Raw genomic sequence first — 19946 nt, 5'->3', positions numbered from 1 at the left:
TGACACCCCTCCCCGTGCCCCCCTTCTCCTGCAGCACCTCCACCACCACAGCCAGGATCTGTTCCGTATTTAGCTCACACACTCCATCCTGCTCCTCACTTTGTTCCTTCTCATTAAAAATAAATAAATCCTAGCCTGCTAATGGGTTTCTGGCAGTGGGAACTGGAGACAAAGCCTCAGGTGGAGCCATGTGAGATTTAGGGGGCGAGCAGGGGACGTCAGAGCCACCTCTCCCCGTGACCCGGTGACTCTGTGCACGGCGCCACTGCCACGTTCCATCAGCTCCTTCCCAGACACCTCCGTTAAATGGTGACACTTGAGGCAGAAACATCAGAGCAAACACGGAGGGACTGGACTGAATACAGAAAAGTGAGAGGTTTTCCTGCAGGAGGGGAAGGCTGGAGCACAGAGGATGATCCAGCTCTGTCGCAGCTCCCGGGATGTGCTCCCAGCCTGTGCCGGGGTCTGGGGCCACCCAGCTCTGCCCAGCACATCACAAGGAAACAGGAAAACTCGGGTTTCCTTGGCAACATTCGGGTGGTTGGAAGCATCACCTCATGCCTGGCAGGAACCAGCCCTGCTGCCTTCCCAGAAGGATGCTCCCTGTCGGGGATGGTCCGAGGGTGATGCAGGGACGGGGCACCAGTGCAGTGGGTGGGATCCCAGCCAGGCCCCTCTGTCAGCTGAGAGGTTTTTGGGGATCAGAAACGATTCCCAACAGCCAGAGGAAAGCAAGGCAGGGCGTCAATACAACCAGCACCTGTAACTCCTTCCCCACCTCGCTGCCACAGACAGTTGCAGAACACAGCCCTGGTCCTGTCCTCCATCCCTCCTGGAGCAGTGTGAGCATTAGGGACTCCTGCAGCATCTCCATGCTGGGAGATCCCCCAAAATCCCACAGTAGGGACATCCCTGCCTGCACACCCCCAGCTTGGCTAGGAGCAGAGCAGATCCCCCCAGGAGTTCCCTGGGAACCAGCTCTGGACCCACGTCCCCCACCCTGCCAGGCTCTCCTCCCCCTCCCAAACAAGCACAAAGAGAAAGGCTGTTCAGCTCACACCTCACTAATTGTTATTTGTGATACACCAGTAACATTTTAATTAATCTGAAGTCTTCAGCATAACAGCCACCCAAGGTACAAAGATAAACCAGAATAAACAGGGCTTGATTAAATACATAATTAATGTTCTACTAAACCCAGCATATATGAATATTAATGAGCAGGAAGAGTCTGTAGTTTGGCATCTCCTGTCATTATCAATTGGCATTCCCAGTTTTGGAGCAAATTACCCAACCTTTCCTTGCCGGCAGAGCCCATGGAACACAAACCGACTGCGGGAGCTTGGGCTGTACGTTCCATTATCTCACCCCCACAACAACCTGCTTCCAGCCTGAAACCAAAGATAGAGGCATTGCCAAGACCAAAACCAGCTCATCCCTAAAATGGGATCAAAGTCAATAAAACAATTCTCTGCTGGCAACAGAAGGGGAGCCCGTTCCCCACCAGCGCCAGAGGAGAACAGGGATGGGAAGCCAGTCCTTGAAGGGCTTTAATCACCAGACAGAGGGATTTTAGGTAGAGTTTGGGCTGAGACACAATGATTCTGAGGAGCAAGAGCAGCTCCAGCCCATCAGAGGCATTTGGGCAGCCCAGAGACACGACAAGGTGAACGTGGACACCCCACCAGCTGCATCTCCCTCGCTGAGGCAACCAGAGCATTGCCAAGGATGTGCAGTTTTATGAAGGTACAGGTGGGACAGAAAACCCTTGGGAACTACCTGGACAACCTCTGTGTGAGTGCCCTGAGCTTACAGGGAAGCAGAGCAAACAGCAGAGCTGTGAGCTTCTGCCAAAGCAAGCTGGAGAAGGGAAGGCTCTCGAGAGATCCAACTGAGGCCTTTCAGTGCTTCTTCCAGTACTTACAAAGGATTATGTTCCTTTGAAGAGCTTATAAAAAAGATGGAGAGTGACTTATTACACAGGCAGTTAGTGATGGGACAAAGGGGAATGATTTTAAACTGAAAGAGGGAAAATTTAGACTAAATGTTAGGAAGAAATTCCTCCCTGTGAGGGTGGGAGGCCCTGGCACAGGTTACCCAGAGAAGCTGTGGCTGCCCCTGGATCCCTGGAGGTGTCCAAGGCCAGGTTGGACGGGGCTTGGAGCAACCTGGGTTAGTGGGAGGTGACCCTGCCCATGGCAGGGGGTGGGATGGATGAGCTTTAAGGTCCCTTCCAACCCAAAGCATTCCATGACTGATGAGCACAGCGTGGTTTTCCCGTGGCAGGAGCATCCCTGACATCCCAGCTCAGCACCTCCCGCCTCCCCCAGCACAGGCACAGCCGAGGTGTCATTACACTGCAGGAGTCTGTGCTAATTATAGCAGCCTTTCCTCTGGCAGGGCTGCTAATTGAGGGAGAGCATTACAGTGTTTCCAAACCCTGCTCCACATCAGGGGCCGCGGCGGATCCGAGAAGCGCCGCCGCTGCTTTTCCTGGGAAAGCAGAAGGAATTCAGAGAAAGCTGAGCCCCAAATTGCTGCTCAGCGAGGCTGCACCAGCACCTGCTTCATGCAAGAAAGAGCAGAGAGCTGGTAAAGAGCAGGGCTGGCCACGAGCTCCTGATTTACTCACAGTCTCAGTTATGTCTCGGGGTGCAGTCAGTGCTGGCACCCTGCACCCTGTGGGAAGGGCTCCAGAGCACGAGGGCAGACACAGGATCACGTCCAACCTCTGCCACTCCAAACCCCAGGGTGACTTTGGGCACGTCCCCACTGAGAGGAGGATGTCAGTCAGGACTTTGCCATTGGTGAGTGGCCCCACTGGGCACAAACAGCCACTGTCACCCACCCAGCACCACCGTGGGGCTGCTGAAAAGGCAGGAAAAGAGCAGAAGGGGGACTTGGGGGACCAGGATTGGTAGGAACAGACCCCCTACTGAACTGAGCCTCCAGGCAGTGCCCGAGCCACCGCTCACACACCTCTCTGGGCATTAAGCTTTAATATTGTGACCTTTAAGATGCAAGAGAGAATTTCAAACCGTCTGTCACCATCCCAAGGTGGCTTTGTGCTCTTGCAGGAGCAATGAAAGGGCAGACCAGCATCTCTGTGGCAGCTAGGGTCATGTCACCATTAACCTCCCTCCACGGGTGACACTTTGTTCCCTGCTCTACAGAACTTTCTCTCTTTGCTGGTGACAGACAGGAATCCCCAGCCCAGCAGCCAGATGACACCTGGCTCTTCACCCTGGCTCCCAGACACATCGTTTGAGGGATGAAATCCAATTACAGTTTGCTCAATACAAACGTCTTCCTTTTCTTTCTGTGTGTGGGGAATTCAAAGCTCCCTCCTCGCCTTGACTGCAGGGATCTGCCTCCCCCAGCAACACGTGGAGCTGGACCACGGCATCAGTTATCTACCTATAATTAACACTGAATAAAGGGATGAGAAGGGACAAATGTGCTGCTGCTGCTGACAAACTGAAGCAGGTGAATGTACAGAAATAGCCTGTGCTGGCGATGCAAAAAGCTGCAGCAAAGCTTCCTTATTGGGATAAGGAAACCCTGGCCAGCTGGATGCCCTGAGGGTGGGGCCAGGAGCACCCAAGGGTGCTGTGAGTCAGTAACCAGCTGGAAGGCAGCAATTCCTGCCCCCAGCCCAGCGAGCACCAGGCAGCTCTCAGTGCTGAGGGAGCGAACGCCCACGAGCAGCCGAGAGCTCACCGTGTGTTGGCTTTGACTCCTTCACTCCTGGGGTGCCCTGGCAGGGCAGAAACACGGGATGTGTGGTCACTGGCCCCTAACAGAGCCTTCTCACCCGGGAAGACCATCCAGCCATGGAATTTCAGATGGATGTCCTGGCACTGGGTCAAAGTCACTCTCAGAATCACCAAGCACGGGGTGACAGCCCAAGGCAGCTCCTCCTGCCCTGGCTCTGATGGATCAAACAAGTCCTGAGCCTGGAGCTCCCACCCTGACAACATTCACCTCCTCACCATTGAGCCATGCTCAGAAAACACGGCTCTTCCCAAGGCACTCAGCACTTTTCCACAGATTTACAGATCAACGTTATGCAGAAAAGCTTTTTTCCATTCCCCCTGCACCCACCTCAACCCCAGCTCCAACCTGAGCCAGGCAGAGCCAGCAGAGAAGGGAGAAAGGAAAGGGGAGGGGAAGGAGAAGAGGAGGAGGAGGGAGGGAGAGGAGACCAGGAAAGAAGCATTGGAAAAGGTCGACTTATATGACTTTCAACATCCCCAAGAATTGCAGAGCAGTGGCACATCCTCAGCTGTTACAAAGTGATCTCATCAGCCTTTTATCGCATCTTCCTGGGACACACAGCCCAGCCTGGCAGGACACAGCCCGCCAAGACTCGGGGCTCTGCAATTTTCCAGCTATTGTCCAAATCCCTCCCTTGAAGAAGAAAATAAACCCCAATTGTACATCCTCCTGCAGAGACACAGCGCTGCAAAATGCATCTCTTGCTGGTTCGCAGACCAGAAGAGAAACTAAAAGAGACCAGAATTTGTTGTCTTTACCGTATCACCTTCCTCAATATGCCCCTGGAATTCACAGCTTTCGCCCACCACAGGCTGGCACGAGCCAGGCTGCAGATGTTCAAGGCACCAAAGGCTCCCCCTGAGCCCAATGACTCCCCCCGAGCCCCCTCCCCGTGTGGGGTTTTGCTGCCAAGACCTCACATGGCTCAGCCCCACCAGGAGGACAAGATCTGGAACAAGATCCCGTCCAAAGGCACCCACTCAGCGGGTGCCACCCGCGAGGAAAAGGAGGGAGAGAGGGGTGGCAGCACCATGTGATCCCCCTGGGATGGCTCTGACCCGCCTGTGAGCGGGGATGGACGGATGGATGGACAGCCAGGGCTCACCTGGGATGTTGTGGATGGTTATAGCGAGGATCATGAGCATTATCCGCCTCCAGCTGCTGCTGCCGGGCGTGGAGGCTCCGTCCCTGGGCACCGGGAATGCCGGGGGGCCGTCGGCCAGGCTGGACCCCACACCTCTCCTCCTCTGGTAGGGCTCCCCGTTCTCACCCTTGTCTGGGGGGACAGAAAAACACCTGGGTCAGCTGAGAGGGACAGATGGACACAGCCTGGCAGCTCCTGCCCCCCCCTCCCAGAAGGAGAAAGCAGAGAGAAGGAATAACAGGGAGCAGAGCGGGGCTGAAGGGGTGTGCTGCCCCCTTGGTTTCAGGTTAGGGTGGGGGGTCCCCACACACACTGCAGAGCCCACGGGCCATGGAGACCCCGAGGCAAAGCCCAAGTTCCTTCTCTGCCCCCTCCTCCTCCTCCAGGGAGCTGCTCCTGGTCCCGCAGAGCTCCCCAGCAGCACCCTGGGCTCACACCCTGCCAAGTCCTGACCTGGCAGGACAAGCTCTGGGGCTGGTGGGGGGTGAGGGTGATGAGGACAGAGCTGCCAGGACCCACAGTGTGACTGTCCCCCACCTCACCCCAGCCCTGGCAGGGCTGCAGCTCCATTGCCTTTCCGATGCAGGAAAACCCACAGCACTGCATCTGGATTTCACCCCCTCACCAAAGGGGCACACTGACCTGTATTTAAGGATCATTTCTTCCACTGAGAAAAACCATTTGCCATTTGCTATGATGTCACCAGATGACTCCAGCCTATTCCAGACCTCTGCTCCCAGCAGGGCCATTACTACGGGTTCCATTTCAACCAGTCCTTTAAAACCACACCACAAAAACCCAAGCCCAGACTACAGCTCAGAGGGCAGGAACAAGCACCAGGCAGCACCACAATGAGCCCCCCACACCCACACCCAAGCCCTTCACTGCTAACCCTCAGCACAGAAAGGATCAGAGGAGCCAAGAAATGAGGAGCTCAAATTCCTCAGCCTCACACAGCTATGGCTTCATATCACAGATCTGACACTTAGACAACATAATTATCTCCCTCTAGATTTATGTAATTCTCTCTCCTGCCCCTCGACCCACCAGCTCCAAGATGGGGGTTTTTTTGTGGACAGTGCAAGGAGCAGTTTGAAATCATTTTGATGGGATGCCAATGCCTCCCCCTCCATCCTGCCTTCTCCCTTTGGCACATCACACACTGCACAGCGTGTGCTTCCAGAGCCAATTAAGACCACGGGCACCAGAGGGCCCGTGCAAACTGAGGGAGGTCACCTTGGCAGGGCAGAGGTGTCAGCAACACTCTGCATCTTGCCAGGTACAACACAAACCCACACACCTGAAGGCCTCCCAGAACGGTCCTCGGCAAGACAGAGAATAAAACCAAGAATTTAATATGTTTTCACAGAATCACTGAGGTTGGAAAAAGCCTCCAAGTTCATCAAGTCCAACCTGTGACCAATCCCCACTTCATCAAACAGCCCAGAGCACTGAGTGCCACATCCAGTCATTCCTCCAATCCCCCCCAGGGATGGGGACTCCCTGGGCAGCCCCTTCCAACGTTTAACAACCTTTTCTGTGAAGAAACCCCTCCTGATGTCCAACCTGAACCTCCCCTGGTGCAGCTCAAGGTCACGTCCTCTCGGTTTTTGGTACCAAAAAAACAGGTTAAAGACTAAAACCCCACTGGGCAGCAGCAGAACCAGGTGGATTCCCTCCTGCCACCTCCCGTGCCACAGGAGCATCCCCGGGTGGCATCACCAGGGCTGCAAACAGCCACTCTCCCACCTCCCCCAGCACTCTGCAAACACAGCAAGATGCTGCCCGGATAAATATTGTCCCTGTCAGGAGCCACCCGGAGCCAGACACTTTCTGTCCCCAGATCCCAGCCCAGTCAATAACATTTGGTGGCAGAGCTTCAGCTCCAGCCCAGCCCTCAGGGACAAAGACAAATATTTGTGTTGAGCAACACAAGGACAAACAGATCCGTGGAGCAGCTCGGCCAAGTCACGGCGGGAACGCTGGCACGGGAGACCCCTGGCAAAGGGGCAGCCAAGGCTGGAGCCACTTAGGGATGAAATTCCCTCCTTCTACCAGACCACTGGACTAATTTAATTGCTTGGCACATGTTCCCTGGCCCCACAAACAGTGTTATCCTCAGCTGTCCCTGCCCTGGCCACCAGTGCTGACCCATGGACTGGACAGAATGACAGACCAGCCCAAGACCCCCACTCCCTGCAGAGCCTCAGCCCTGCACAGGCACCAGGGTCATCTGAGGATGTAGAGCAGGGCAGGAATCCCCCTCCAGCATCAAAGGCTTTCCAGGGAGAAGGATAAATGGATTATGTGACATTTAGAGACAAGAACTTACATTTGAGTGACCAAAGAGCAGCGTTTCTGCCTTTAGAGGAAGCAACAAGTATTTGATAAAAGCAAGAGCGACCCCAACATCCCAACAGCCAGGGCAGGGTGGGCTCTTGAGGCAGATTTTCACGCAGTCATGGGATTCCAGACTGGTTTGAGTGGGAAGGGACCTTAAAGCTTATCCAGTCCCACCCCTGCCATGGGCAGGGACACCTTCCACTAGCCCAGGTTGCTCCAAGCCCCATCCAACCTGGCCTTGGACACTTCCAGGGATCCAGGGGCAGCCACAGCTTCTCTGGGTAACCTGTGCCAGGGCCTGCCCACCCTCATAGGGAACAATTTCTTCCCAATATCCCTTCCCATCTAAACCTGTTCTCCTTCAGTTTGAAGCCAGTTAATGAAAGCAAAAGCCCAGCCCAGCTCCGTTGCTTAACCTGCCACCTGCTGAGGTGTCCAGTCCCACCTCACTTCTGCCAGACACCTTTGTCATCATTATTGTATTTACAACTAGTCTGCTTGCTACTATTGGAAAAAATTGATGAAAAATAGCCTTTTTCAAGCATATTTGCAGCCCCTCCAAGGACAGCAGTGACCAAGGACAGGGAGATGTCAAGGTGCCCACGGGGGTGAGGAGCTCAGCTCCTGCCAGCACCAAACAGGGAAAATCTGTGGGAAATAAAGAGAAGCGATGCAGCTTTTATAGGGAAAGTGTTGAGGGTGTTTTGAGTGGACAATTTGAACACGAAATTGCCTCTACTACAAATTATTGGTGCATTAGCAGAGGATAAAGGCAGCAACACCAAACAGGGAGACAAATCCAGCATCATTTCCCCAGCAGTGTCACAAAGAACAGTGAGACTGGTCAAGTGACGGGATTAACTTCCAACTGCTGTTTGAAAAGATCAAAAAATACAGGATAATTACACTGGAGTGATGATTTCAGCTCCCAGCATCAGAAAGGGGACCAGGACAACCATCACACCAAACACAGCACCCAGAAACAAAACACAGCACCCAGCCTGAAATCTTGCATCTCACCCAGGCTGAGGGGGACAAAACAGTAATTACAGCTAAACACAGGCTTGGCTGGGAATCAGGAAAGCCTCAATAGCAAATTGGAGTGGTGATAAGAGCAGAACAAGGGGTGGTTTGTAAAGAATAGCTGACACCATCAGACAGGGTGTTCACGAGAACGTTGCCAAGACAATTATGTGGCAAATAACTGTCTGTGCCACATACATTATTTTAAATCTTGTTCCCAAAAAGTCTTTTCTATATTCTACTCGATTTATCATTATTGAATTTCTTAGTAAAGCTGCAGGGCAAAGATTCTGCCAAAAGTTTAATTACATATGTGTGGCCTGCTGCATTTTTCATATCCTCTGCAGCCAGCACTGGGAGAAAGATAAATGGCTTTAAGCACGGCTTAAACTGCTGGTGAAGTATAAAAACCAACTGGCTTCTTATCAGCATGTGAAATGGCTTTTTATTTTTGATTATTTCTTAATGAAAACTGTTTGCATTAGCTGTGAGCTCAGCTTTATTGCACAAAACAGACCAGTTCACTGTTTACTCTGGGCTCAAAAACCCCTCCTTCCACACTCCTTCAGCTCCCGAATCCAAACCACAGTCTATGGAGCTCTCCAGCTTTTCACACCTGCTCTAAAGCCTTCTCCTCCTCCCCACTTAGGCCTGGCTTTGGCTCTGCCTCTCTCTCCCAAGCTCTGAAGCTCAAGGTGCTCAGAGCTGCTCAGTGGAGCTGCTCAAATCCCCCTCGGAAAAGCTTTGGAGCCTGTGCACCCCCTCTTAGGTGGTCTGAGACCCATTTTAGACTCGACTTAGCTGCAAAACCCCCCTCCAGACAGCACAGGGGGCAGGAGGGAGCCAGTACCCTCCGGCACAGGCTCTCTTTCCGGGCAGCATCCCAGAACTGCCTTTCTCCAAGCCGGAGCAAACACACTGATGACAATCTGGAGCCTCCTTTGGCTAAAGGTGCTGGAAGGAAAATCATTTCCAGCTCCAAAACCCTCCTCTGTCTTTCCCCCATCCATTTCCCCAGCAAATCCTTACAACGAGGCTCTGCCTCCCCACGCCAGGGGCTCCAGGGATTCTTCCTTCGGCTCAAACTTCCAAGGGATGAGCTGCCACCCTTGTTTACATTTGTCAGCTCCCAGCTCCAAAGTGTGGGAGAAGGGAAGGAGAGGCAGTGCCAGGCGTGGATGCACAATAGACTTGTTACAATCGATGATTAACTGCTGCTCCACGGCAATTTGTGACAATTGTTTGCTACTGATGCACACGGGAATATGGGAAAGGTAGAAATGCATCAAATACTTCTATATTGTATAATTATTATTACTCTGGAAGGGCAGCAGCCCAAAGCACAGGTAGCAGCAGAGCACCTGGAGGGAGCAGGAGAGCAGCAGCCACTGCTCCAGCAATCCTGCTGCCAAATTCCTCTCGGCTCCTCCAAGTCCCACCCCGAACCCCACTGTCCTTATTGCCAGCACCTGCTCAATGGCAGCTGGAAATCTGTTCTAGGAAAACCAGGAATGCTGAGGGGCTTGGTTTGACCCTCGTCTGGGGGTGGGGAAGGGAAGAAGGAACAACTTCCTAAAGAAAATGCGAACCCAAGGAGCTGACATCCCTTCCCGGGGAACAGAAAATAATTGCAGGTGAAATTCTCGCCCCTAAGGGCTGAGATAAATCAGAATTACTCAGGAAATTTCTCAGACTCCCAAAGGCTCAATAGTCAATCCCAGCCTCCTTTCCCTGCTCTGCTCCTCTCCATAAACCCTGGATGCTCCATTAGCTTTGAGCAGATGTAAGAAAGGTGTCGTGGCCGCTGGGATTCATCCCTGTGGCACACGGGGCCCTCAGTGCTCCCACTCTGCAACATCCCCCTGGGCTCCACCTCTCACTGTGACACAAAGGAATCAGCACCAGGCAGGTGAAGCATCTCCAGAGGTTTAGAGAGACCCTGGATGGGGGTCAGAGGGGAACAACCCCAGGAAGGAACAACAACCACAGCAGCAGCACCACACTCTGCCTTCCGAGGACACCACCTGTATCTTCCTTCATCTTTCCCCTCTTTCAAAGGCTTTTTCCAAGGATCACTGGCAGCACTTAGGTCTGAAGGCACCAGTCCCACTGCTCTCCAAGTGCCCATCTCACAGTGCACACTCCCATTCTCTGTGGGAGCTCGTCCTCCTAAACTTCACAGCCTCCTTTCCCCCATCCTCCTATTCCCACTGCAGCAGGAATTTCAGGGAGCACAGAAGGGATGCCAAAGAGCAGATGGGTGTCAGTGAGCATCTGCTGCAACGCTGCTCTTATCTCCCACCTCCAGAAGAGGTTTTAATTACCGCCAGTAATTAAGAACAGCACCTCTTATGGGATAACTGCCTTCTCCTCACAGACAGGGACAGGGAGAGCTGCATCCCGCTGGCTCTGAGCCAGGTGGGAGTCCCGGGATGCTCTGAGCAGGTCTGACAGCACGGATCACACCGGAGCTGGAAAGAAAACCACCAAGGGAAAAGCTTCTCCTTTAATGAAGGAGTCCCCAAAGCCAGGGGGAACTCAGCTCTCACAAAGTCTGAACGGGGAGGACGAAAATGCTGAAAAAGGAGCTCCGAGGAGCTGCCCAACTATGGTCAAACTAAGGATTTACTTTTAAAAATAGCATTTATTTACTGCTAGCAAAGCTCAGGCTGCCGGAGCAGAGAGCACAGGCTTCCCATGCTCCAGGAGCCCCCACAGAGCCACCACCCCAGCCCCGTGCTGGCTGTTTGAGTGGGGATGGGACACTCCTGACCCCCTGTGCAGGCTGTGGTGGCTGCAGCCCCGTCCTGCTGGCACGACCTCAGCCCCCTGTACGCCACAGATTCATTTTCCAGCGTTCCTGGCAGCTCAGAGAGGTCCCTGCATCTGCTCAGGCTTTCAGTGAGGGAGATAAATAGTGTTGTGACTCACTGTCTATTAGGCACCGTCACTCACCCGGGCGTGCTCAGGAGCTCTCACAAAGGGCTGTGAATTCAGAGTCACTGCCACTGGCTCCCCCAGACCCACACCCAGCACCGAGTGCAGGGGACTCTGACACCCAAACACAGCTCAGACACCACGCCAGGAACAGCCCTGCACCCTCCCAGTGCCAACCAGCACCCATCTCCCAGGTGGCTCCTTCCTGCCACACGGAGCATCCCTGCTGCTGTGTGCTGCCTGTCACCCTGCCCAGCCTCTCCTGACTTTGCCAGCACCACCTTTGCCCATCCAAACCTTGATCCTGATGCAAGAACACCTCCCTGGCTGCTCCAGTGATCCATCATCGTGTCTCATGAGAAATTATGCCCCAGCAGCCTGAGGAGCCACACGGACACAGAGAGGATGCTCAGATCCTTCTTGCTGCCCCTCTTTATCTCCTACGAGGTGATCCTTGTAGCTGCCACGCAATTCCTGCACCCAGGAAAGCTCCTGTCACCCCAGAGAGCTGCCAACATGCACTTGGGTGCACTTTTGCATGGGAAAATGACACAGCACCAGCCAAGCACATGGTGGCCACACACAGCATGGCCAAGGTGCTGCTGTTCCCTCAGGTGACACAGGTTTTCCGATGGCAGAAGGCAGGAGTGATGTCCAAGCCCTCCCTGACCTCACTGCTCCATGTTTGCCATGTTTAAAGATTAACTTCTTGGGCGAGAGCAGCGGCACGACGCTCAAGGTAATTACATGCACCAGGTCCTTCCAAGCAAACTAATTCCTGCTAACTTCCAAGAGCACTTTAAAGAGTTCCCAGTAGATAAAGTGCTTCGCTGAATCATTTTATGCTGAAATTTTACACATCCAAGTTAATTTAATCACTTCATTTCCGAGGGCTGAGCTACGCTCGCGTCTCCGATCCTTGGCAGGGAACAGCTTCTGATCTGAGCAGGATCACACACACAGCCAATCTCTGAGGGGAGGGAAAAACCACACTCTCGTTATCCACTTGAAAAGAAAACTGGGATTTTTACCAGGAGCTATTAAGGGAGCAGGCAGCAGCAGCAGCAGGGATGATAACCTTGGAGCCGGGAGGACGGGGCTGGTGCCGATCCCCTCCAAGCAGCCCCGGTGTGGTGACAAAGCCACGGCTTGGCAGAGCCATCTGCTGCCATCCCTGAGGGTCCTGGCACTGTCCTGGCACCCCCAGGCACATCTGCACACAATCCAGCCGTGCCTCCTGCCCAGAGAGGCTCCAGCATTGCCCTACTCCTCACACCCCGGAATTTAATCCACTTATTGCCACGTTACACCCGGCACGTCTCCCCTGAACCCTTCTCTCCTGCCTGTCTTTTTTTAATTAGAGCTGAATCAAAATACAGAAATCCACGGAGCAGAAATCTCCAGGAGCAGGTATCAGTCCAAACACAGCCACACATCCCAGATGTCAGAATCCCAGAGAGCAGAACACAACAGGGGTTACTCCCACTCGGGTCTTGCCACACCACCTCCCTGCAGCAGTTCCAAGGCACCAAACCAGGCACAGGATGAGCTGCTGCTCAGTTCTTTTCTCCACAGTTTCTCTTATTCTCTCCCCCCTCATTCCCACCATCCAAAGTCACCCGCTCCTCCTTTCGTTCCAAAAGGACACGGTGGCTTTGGCTAGAGAAATTCTCTTTGCACTTTAATTAAATTAGTTTCAAAACAGAAATCAATGAATAAACGCATCAGAGCCCAGAGGTTTAACCAAAGATGGAAGTGGCCCAGTGGAGCAGTGCCTGTAATCATGGAATGGTTTTGGGCTGGGAGAGACCTTAGTGATCATCCAGTCCCACCCCCTGCCCCAGGCAGGGACACTTTCCACTATTCCAGTTTGCTCCAAGCCCCATCCAACCTGGCCTTGGACACTTCCAGGGCTGGGGCAGCCACAGCTTCTCTGGGAAACCCGTTTAAAACTGCCAGCACAACAGCTCCTTGCAAGCTGATTCCTAGAGGGAATTCCTCGAGTCACAGGTTGCATTTGCTGTTCAGCAGTTTCACACATGCTCTGGAATAAAAGCACATCTGGAGGGACACATCTGGAGTTCCCATTGTCATCTCCCACCCACCACAGCCTGGCAGGAGGGAACAGCACTGGCTTCCCAGCCCGTGCCTGTTGGGGCTGAGCATCCCAAACACACGTCAGGGGAAAGGGGCCACTCCCAGAGCCAGCAAAATGAAACCAGTAATCGATTTCTGAGGAAAGTAAATAAAGTGCTCCTTTGTTCTCAGCCCTTGGACTCACACAATCAATCCTGGCTCCAAACACTTTGGAGTTTTGCCCCACTCTCCCGGCAAAACCGAACCATCAGGCTGCTTCCAGGAGCACAATCCATCATCCCCCACGCCGTGGGGACGAGTGGGATGGGGATACCCTGCTGGTGTCACAAACAAAAATCACACACCTGATGGGATCACACACACAGACCCTTGGTCCTCAGAAACAAATTCCAGCAGACCGACAGCATTTCTGCCAACAAACCAGATTTCAAAGGGATTGTGGGATGGAAGGAGACCTGGACAGCCTGCAGAGGAGTGGCACTGCCATGGCCAGTCAACCCCACATCATCCCTCCCACCTCAGTGCAGCCACATCCCCTCCCTGAGCCCCCCCAGAAAGGCTGGATGCCAACAAAACCCACGGCAAGGAGAGCAGGAGATTCCACCCCTCCCACTTCAGAGGCACCTGCTGCAGCAGGAAAACACCAAAGGGGGAGAAAATGGATTTGAACTGAGCCCTGTCAGACGAGCAGGAGCCACTTCCCACATTCATGGCAGGATCCCAGTGCTGTTCTCCTGTGGGCAGCACTGCCCAGCCCACTGGTACATTTGAAATGGTCCTATTTGAGGTTGTCCTCTGGGTAAAACCAGAACAGCAAACCCAGGGCTCGGCCACAGCAGGATGGGGTGAAACAGAGCCCTGAGCCACAGCCCCAGCTGGGAGATGAGACTCTGGCTCAGGGTCTGGGCTCTTCTCCTGCAATAAATCCTGATTTATGGATCTGGGATGAATGGCTCCACAATGAGAACTCCTGTCCCTGGCAGAGTTTAAGCACAAACAGGCAGTGTGGCTCCAGCCTTTGGCTCCAGTTCGGATATCCAGGATGGCTCGAGGGGGGTCAGGGACCACCGGGATTCCCCAGCACTCACTCCGAGCCCTCCACCAAGGGCTGCAAATTTTCCAGGGGTTTTGGCAACACCTGCCCCCACAGAGGGGACACAGCCCTGGCCAAACCATGCCCAGCATCATCCTCACCATCACCCCATCTCCCAGGGGCTGCTCCTGGCCCGGCACAGACCCGGAGCTGGGGGAGGGCAGCAAACACCACCCCAAAATCCACCTCAAAAAGAAAAGAAGGATCTGAGCCACGCCTGGAGTTTATGGCAGAAGGAGCTGGGTTCTTTTTTCTCCCTTGAATCCAAAGCAAATCGATCTCTCTCAGCCCGAGGTGGGAAGACAGGGATGACTCAGCCAGCAGAACGGCGCTAAACTCCCCTTCCTGCGCCGCGGGAATTCAGCCGGGAAGCACACACGGAAAAAAACCCTCTCCTTTACACTTCCCTCTTGGATTTCAATAAAGGAGGATTTTAAACAGCCTTTACCTGCCTTTTTGTGGAAAAGCCCTCAGCACTAAGCATCCCAAGCTGCTCCTGCTCCCAGCTGAAGGTATTCCTGATCCCCACCCAGCGGGATACGAACGGCTCTGACAATGCCAGAACCAAACCAGTGAAAAAAAAAACACATTGCAGGAAGGGAGGAATATTTTCCAGGGATTTTTCACCCAGTAGTGATGCACAGCCCACTGAGCCTGGCATGGCTGCAACTCTGAGCAGCCTGAGATCTCCCTGAAGCTCCCGGAATACTGGGAGTCGGCGGTGTTGGCCACCTCACTGCTCTCTGGGAAAGCTGTCGAGGTCCACCTGGAAAAAGATGGAATCATGGAATGGTTTGGGTAGGAAGGAATGCTTCAGATCATCCAGTTCCAAGCCCCTGCCACGGACAGGGAACCTTCCACTAAACCAGGCTGCTCCAAGCCCCACTTCAAACAGGAATAATGTTATTCTACAAACTGCATCTTCCCGGGCTGGGACAGCAGGGATTGTCCCCGTTCACGCACTCCAGAGGGATTCCCGGGTGGAAAGAGCCAAAGAAATATTTTCCTGATGAATTTCAAATCTGAGCATCGCTTGTGGAAGCTGTAAATTCCCACCTCCTGGGAGCAGGGAAAGCACCACAGCACAGCCCCTCGTACAAAGGCAAGAGACGCCCACTGGCAGCAAAATAAATAAATAAGCACCATTTTAATTACACATAATTGGGAATTCAGTGCTGCTTCATCCCCACTTTCAGGCAGTTCACACCATCTGCTGTCACAGATCCATCCCAGGGCTTTGAAGAGGATCAGTCTCAGCTTTGCTTCCTCTCTCCAGACGCCCTCAGGGATGGAGTTATCGTTGAGCATCACCCAGGAGGGCAAAACTGGGACTCAGGGCGAGTTCTCTGCTGGAAGTGGAGCCACACAGATGGCCGTGAATATGCTCAAGCTTTGTGACTCGCAGATAACACAGGTTAGAAAATAAAGAGACTCGGTTTAAGCTGACAACAATACAGATGAGAAACTGCCAGGTCTTTGAAAATAAAAATAAAAGACCTTTTTCTGCAGGGGACCCGAGAATCAGAGCACAAACCCTGCTGTCACCTCCTCCCCACAGGCAGCCAGGGGCCATCGGTCCCCAGCCCATGTCTTGGGCATGGGGACACTCAGGGGACACATTCCCATCACACCTCCCTCGCAGGAGCTGCCAGGCTTGGCTCCCACTGCGGGTGCTGGGGCTGTTCCAGTCCCACCAACGCTCCTGCTTCCCCAGCCCCCGAGAAAATAAGGGAGGAAAAGCACAATCTGAGATCTCTGCTCGTGTGCTGCAGACATTCTGCATCCAAACCCATGTGAAATCTCTGTGCAGGCTCCAAAGGGCAGGACAGCCACGCTTGCCTGGATCCTGCTCCATCCAGGAACAGCCTATTCCTGTGCCAAGGGGAAAACAAGCAGGAGCCCAACAAACCCCCACCCCACCCCAGCCGGGCTGAACTCCCTTTGCCCCCGTGTCGGGATGAAATAAAACCTCATTTACAGCCCCCTCGAGAGGGACAGTCTGTGATGGGCAGGATGTCTGAGCAGCTAAATCATTACACAGGCTCAGCTGGAAACCAAAAACCATTTCAGCCTGCCAGAGAAAGGCAGAAGGACCCTCCCCAACTGGGGTTATTTATCCAACACCTCTCCTGGCGGCCGCGCAGAGCGGGATCGCCGGTGCCCGGGCGAGGGGCTCCCAGCCAGCCCCCCATCCCTGCACCCCAGCACGAGACACATCCCCATCCCTGTCCCCTGGGCAGGCTTTGGGATGCAGCAGCAGCAGGCAGGCTTGGAGGCAGGGCAGGCAGAGCAGCTGCTCCACAGCTATTCAGGGAGAGGCGGGTAGGGGGGATACTCCACACTCAGGGTTCCCTCCTCGGCAACGGCACCAGCAGGAGCTCCCTGGCTTTACATGCTGGAGAATCCAGATTAAATAGAGCCATTGCAAGAGGCCAAGAAAGCTTCAGTCACAGCCTGGGTGTTATCAGGGCTTGAGGCAAGGCAGGAACCATGGAGCAGAGCCCTCATTACCTCTGCCCCTCACAGAGCTTTTGCCTTCAAACGGGGAAAAATCCTCCTGGAACTGTGTGGCAGCTCCTGCTCCAGCCCTGGGCACTGTCCCCAGCCAGTCTGGCCCAGGGGACACCAACACTGGTCCCCAGGGAGCAGTGTGAAGCCACAGTCACCCTGGAAGGGATGGACCAGATCCCAGTGTCCCTGGAGCTCCTGGTGCCCAGGGGGCTCCCAGTGGTGGCCCAGAGCCAGGACTGGGGTGCACTGGGGGGAATTTCAGGCTGGATTGGTTCAGGAAGAGGCCACTGACCCCACACCACTGATCACAGTGGGTATCACCTTTCCTGGAGGCAGAGAGGAGCTAAAAAGCACTCTGGGATTTTTATGGCAAAAATTATGATTTTAAAGGATCTAATATTCCCTTCATGCATCAGACACCCTCTGTGGCTCAATACCCCCATCCCAGGTGGCCCTGAGCAGGAGCCATCCTCCTGCATCCCACAGGATGCCCAACAGCAGAGGCTTCAAAATATTATCCAAGCTCAGATATTCATTCCCATAGCACCCACCAGCTCTGCACTTGTTTAAAGAGCAATTAGAGTGTAAACCCGTAAGTCTCACTGAATTAAAGATGAATTATGGTGCAAACCTACCAGCCTCATTGAATTAAAAAGGAATTAAAGTGTAAACCCGCCAGCCCCACTGAACTGAAGAGGAATTATAGTGTAAACCCACCAACCCCACTGAATTAAAGAGCAATTATGGTACAAACCCACCAGCCCCACTGATTTAAAGAGCAATTATAATATAAACATGGCTTTTATCTGAACAATCAATACGTGTATGTGGGAAAGCTTCCTGTTGAGGGGGGTGGAGGAAATAAAACATTGATTTTTAGTGAAAAGGCATATTCCATCATCCTGTGCCATATACCACGTGGAGGAGGATAAAGAGCAGCCTGGACATGAACAAGTGTCTCAGGACACCATGAACTGAAACGAAAATGTGTTGAAATTGAAATCAGATGGGAAAGAAATCACAGCTCAAATCACATCAGAACCAGCAATTATGGAAAATGAACCTGCTGCCAGCAAAAGCAAAAGAGGTTCCCAACCCTCTGCTCCCAGGGAGCACAAGCTCTGCCCCAGCAGCTCCCCCAGTCCCCTGGCAACCAGCTGAGATTTAAACTGGAGCTGAACTGGTGAGCAAAACCCAGTGGCACAGCCCCCCGGGGCAGCAGCCCCAAATCACCCACAGCAGCAAAGTCTCAACTGAGCCATTGTTCCCGGGCAGAAGCTCAGCTCCACAAAGGCATCTGAGCACCCACAGGTCTCAGCTGGGACCCAGGGTGACAGTGGGTGCTCCCAAACCTCCTGCCACCTCCCAGCAGCTCCAGTACCCTTTGTGCAGCCTTGCAAGGACAGGAAACCCCACAGCAGCACTTCATGCTTTTAGGGAATAAAATATAGTCAGTGGTGTCCCCCCAAGCCCCTCTTTGCACCCCAAGAACAGCCAAGCTTTGATTGAGGAGGTGACTCAGAGCTGAGTGGAAGCAGAGGCAGAGGCAGAGTCAGGATGGTCCCAGCACCCCAAGCACCACCAGGAACAGGGTGACAAGTCAAAATCCCAAAGCAGCACAGGCTTTTTTTTTTACCTAAATAGATCCCTTGATGTCACATTGCAGGGAAGAAAACAGGTCACCTGCAAATGGGACCAGAACCAGGCAGACAATTACCATATATATATGGACATATTGCCACACACATACATACATATATATTTTTTTCCCCTGTCTCCATAATGTGGTCACACTGCTCCACACACACCCACTGAGCCTGGGGATCACTTCAGTGCCCCCCTACTCCATTTGGGGATTGTTCCCATCCCTGGCCCATCCCCTGCCAAGCCCATTTCACACCATCCCACTCCTGCAGCCACGGTCCATCTCCACTGACACAGCTGGGCTATGGCTTTTTATACACTTCATTATCCTTAAAATGCTTGTTTAGTTGGAACCTGGGGAACAGCCCTTTTTTGGTGGCTGCAGCTGATTCCCTTTCCCTCAGTAGTGCTGATGCCTCCCTGCACCCCATGGCACACGCTCTGGCATCACTCCTCAGCCCCTCCTGCCCTAATGCAGAGTGACTGCTGCAGCTCCTGGCTTTCATTTCACTCCTCCAAAGCATCCTTAGGGTGACTACAAATGATTCCCATCCCCATTCAGCTAAAGAAGCACCGCTAGGAAACAAATGAATTACTGTGCTCAGTGACTGGAGCCCAAACAACATCCACTCCAGGGGCTGGATTGGAGCAGTTGTTAGTTCAGTTTAATAAACCTTGAAATTTAAGGGTTTCCCCAAACCAGCTGCAGTGGAGTGGTGAATCTCCCAAGATTTGCTTGTGCTAATCCTCTTCCAGCCTGGAACTGAGCTGAGACAGGATTTCAGCCCTCCAGCTGCTCCCAAACCACTCTGGGAAGACACAGGTTTGATGCACAAACATCCCTGGAGATGTTCCTCACCCTCAACACCCAACACCCTAAACCAGGAGAGGTTTCCAGAGGACTAATGACAGCACACGGTGCCACACTTGTCTGTCCCTGGCACCACTGTCATCCCTGAGCACCACACAGAAGCCACCAGAGCTGTCAGGGATGGAGATGAATTTCTGAGGAATTTATTTTATCCAGCTGCAGAATTAAAAAAACATAACAGATTGTCAGGTGTAGCCAGGGAATTAACACTCCCTGAATTAACAAGGTTCCGTTTGGGAAATTATTCCTCTGATGAATGGCCACAAGCACCACAAAAAACCCTCCCTGCAGCTTCCAGACTTCCAGACCCGACTCTGGAGCGTGGGGCCTCACCAGCACATCCCTCACCAGGCTTTAATAAACCTGCTGGACTAACAAATCACCCTGGAATCAAAGGAGAGCAGAGAGGAGCAGCAAGAACACACAGGGCACAGACCCTGCATCCCTGGCACCCACAGTCCCACAGGGCACAATCCCTGCATCCCTGGCACCCACAGTCCCACAGG

General features: G+C 53.3%; 1 protein-coding gene across 3 annotated transcripts in view; it reads right to left on the bottom strand.

Annotated features, from left to right (window-relative positions):
* The window catches only part of SLC39A11 (solute carrier family 39 member 11), a 79870-nt gene that overhangs the window by 30188 nt on the left and 29736 nt on the right, over positions 1–19946 (bottom strand). For all 3 annotated transcript variants that reach the window (XM_027654549.1, XM_027654548.1, XM_027654550.1), the window contains exon 6: positions 4883–5053. In XM_027654549.1, coding sequence (XP_027510350.1) covers positions 4883–5053 — 171 coding nt within the window. The remainder of the gene's footprint in view (positions 1–4882; positions 5054–19946) is intronic.

This window comes from Corapipo altera, unplaced genomic scaffold (assembly GCF_003945725.1).
Source record: "Corapipo altera isolate COAL_440 unplaced genomic scaffold, ASM394572v1 343, whole genome shotgun sequence".
Lineage (NCBI taxonomy): Eukaryota > Metazoa > Chordata > Aves > Passeriformes > Pipridae > Corapipo > Corapipo altera.
Note: the sequence above shows the minus strand (reverse complement) of the source record. Positions and strands in the feature narration are given on the sequence as shown.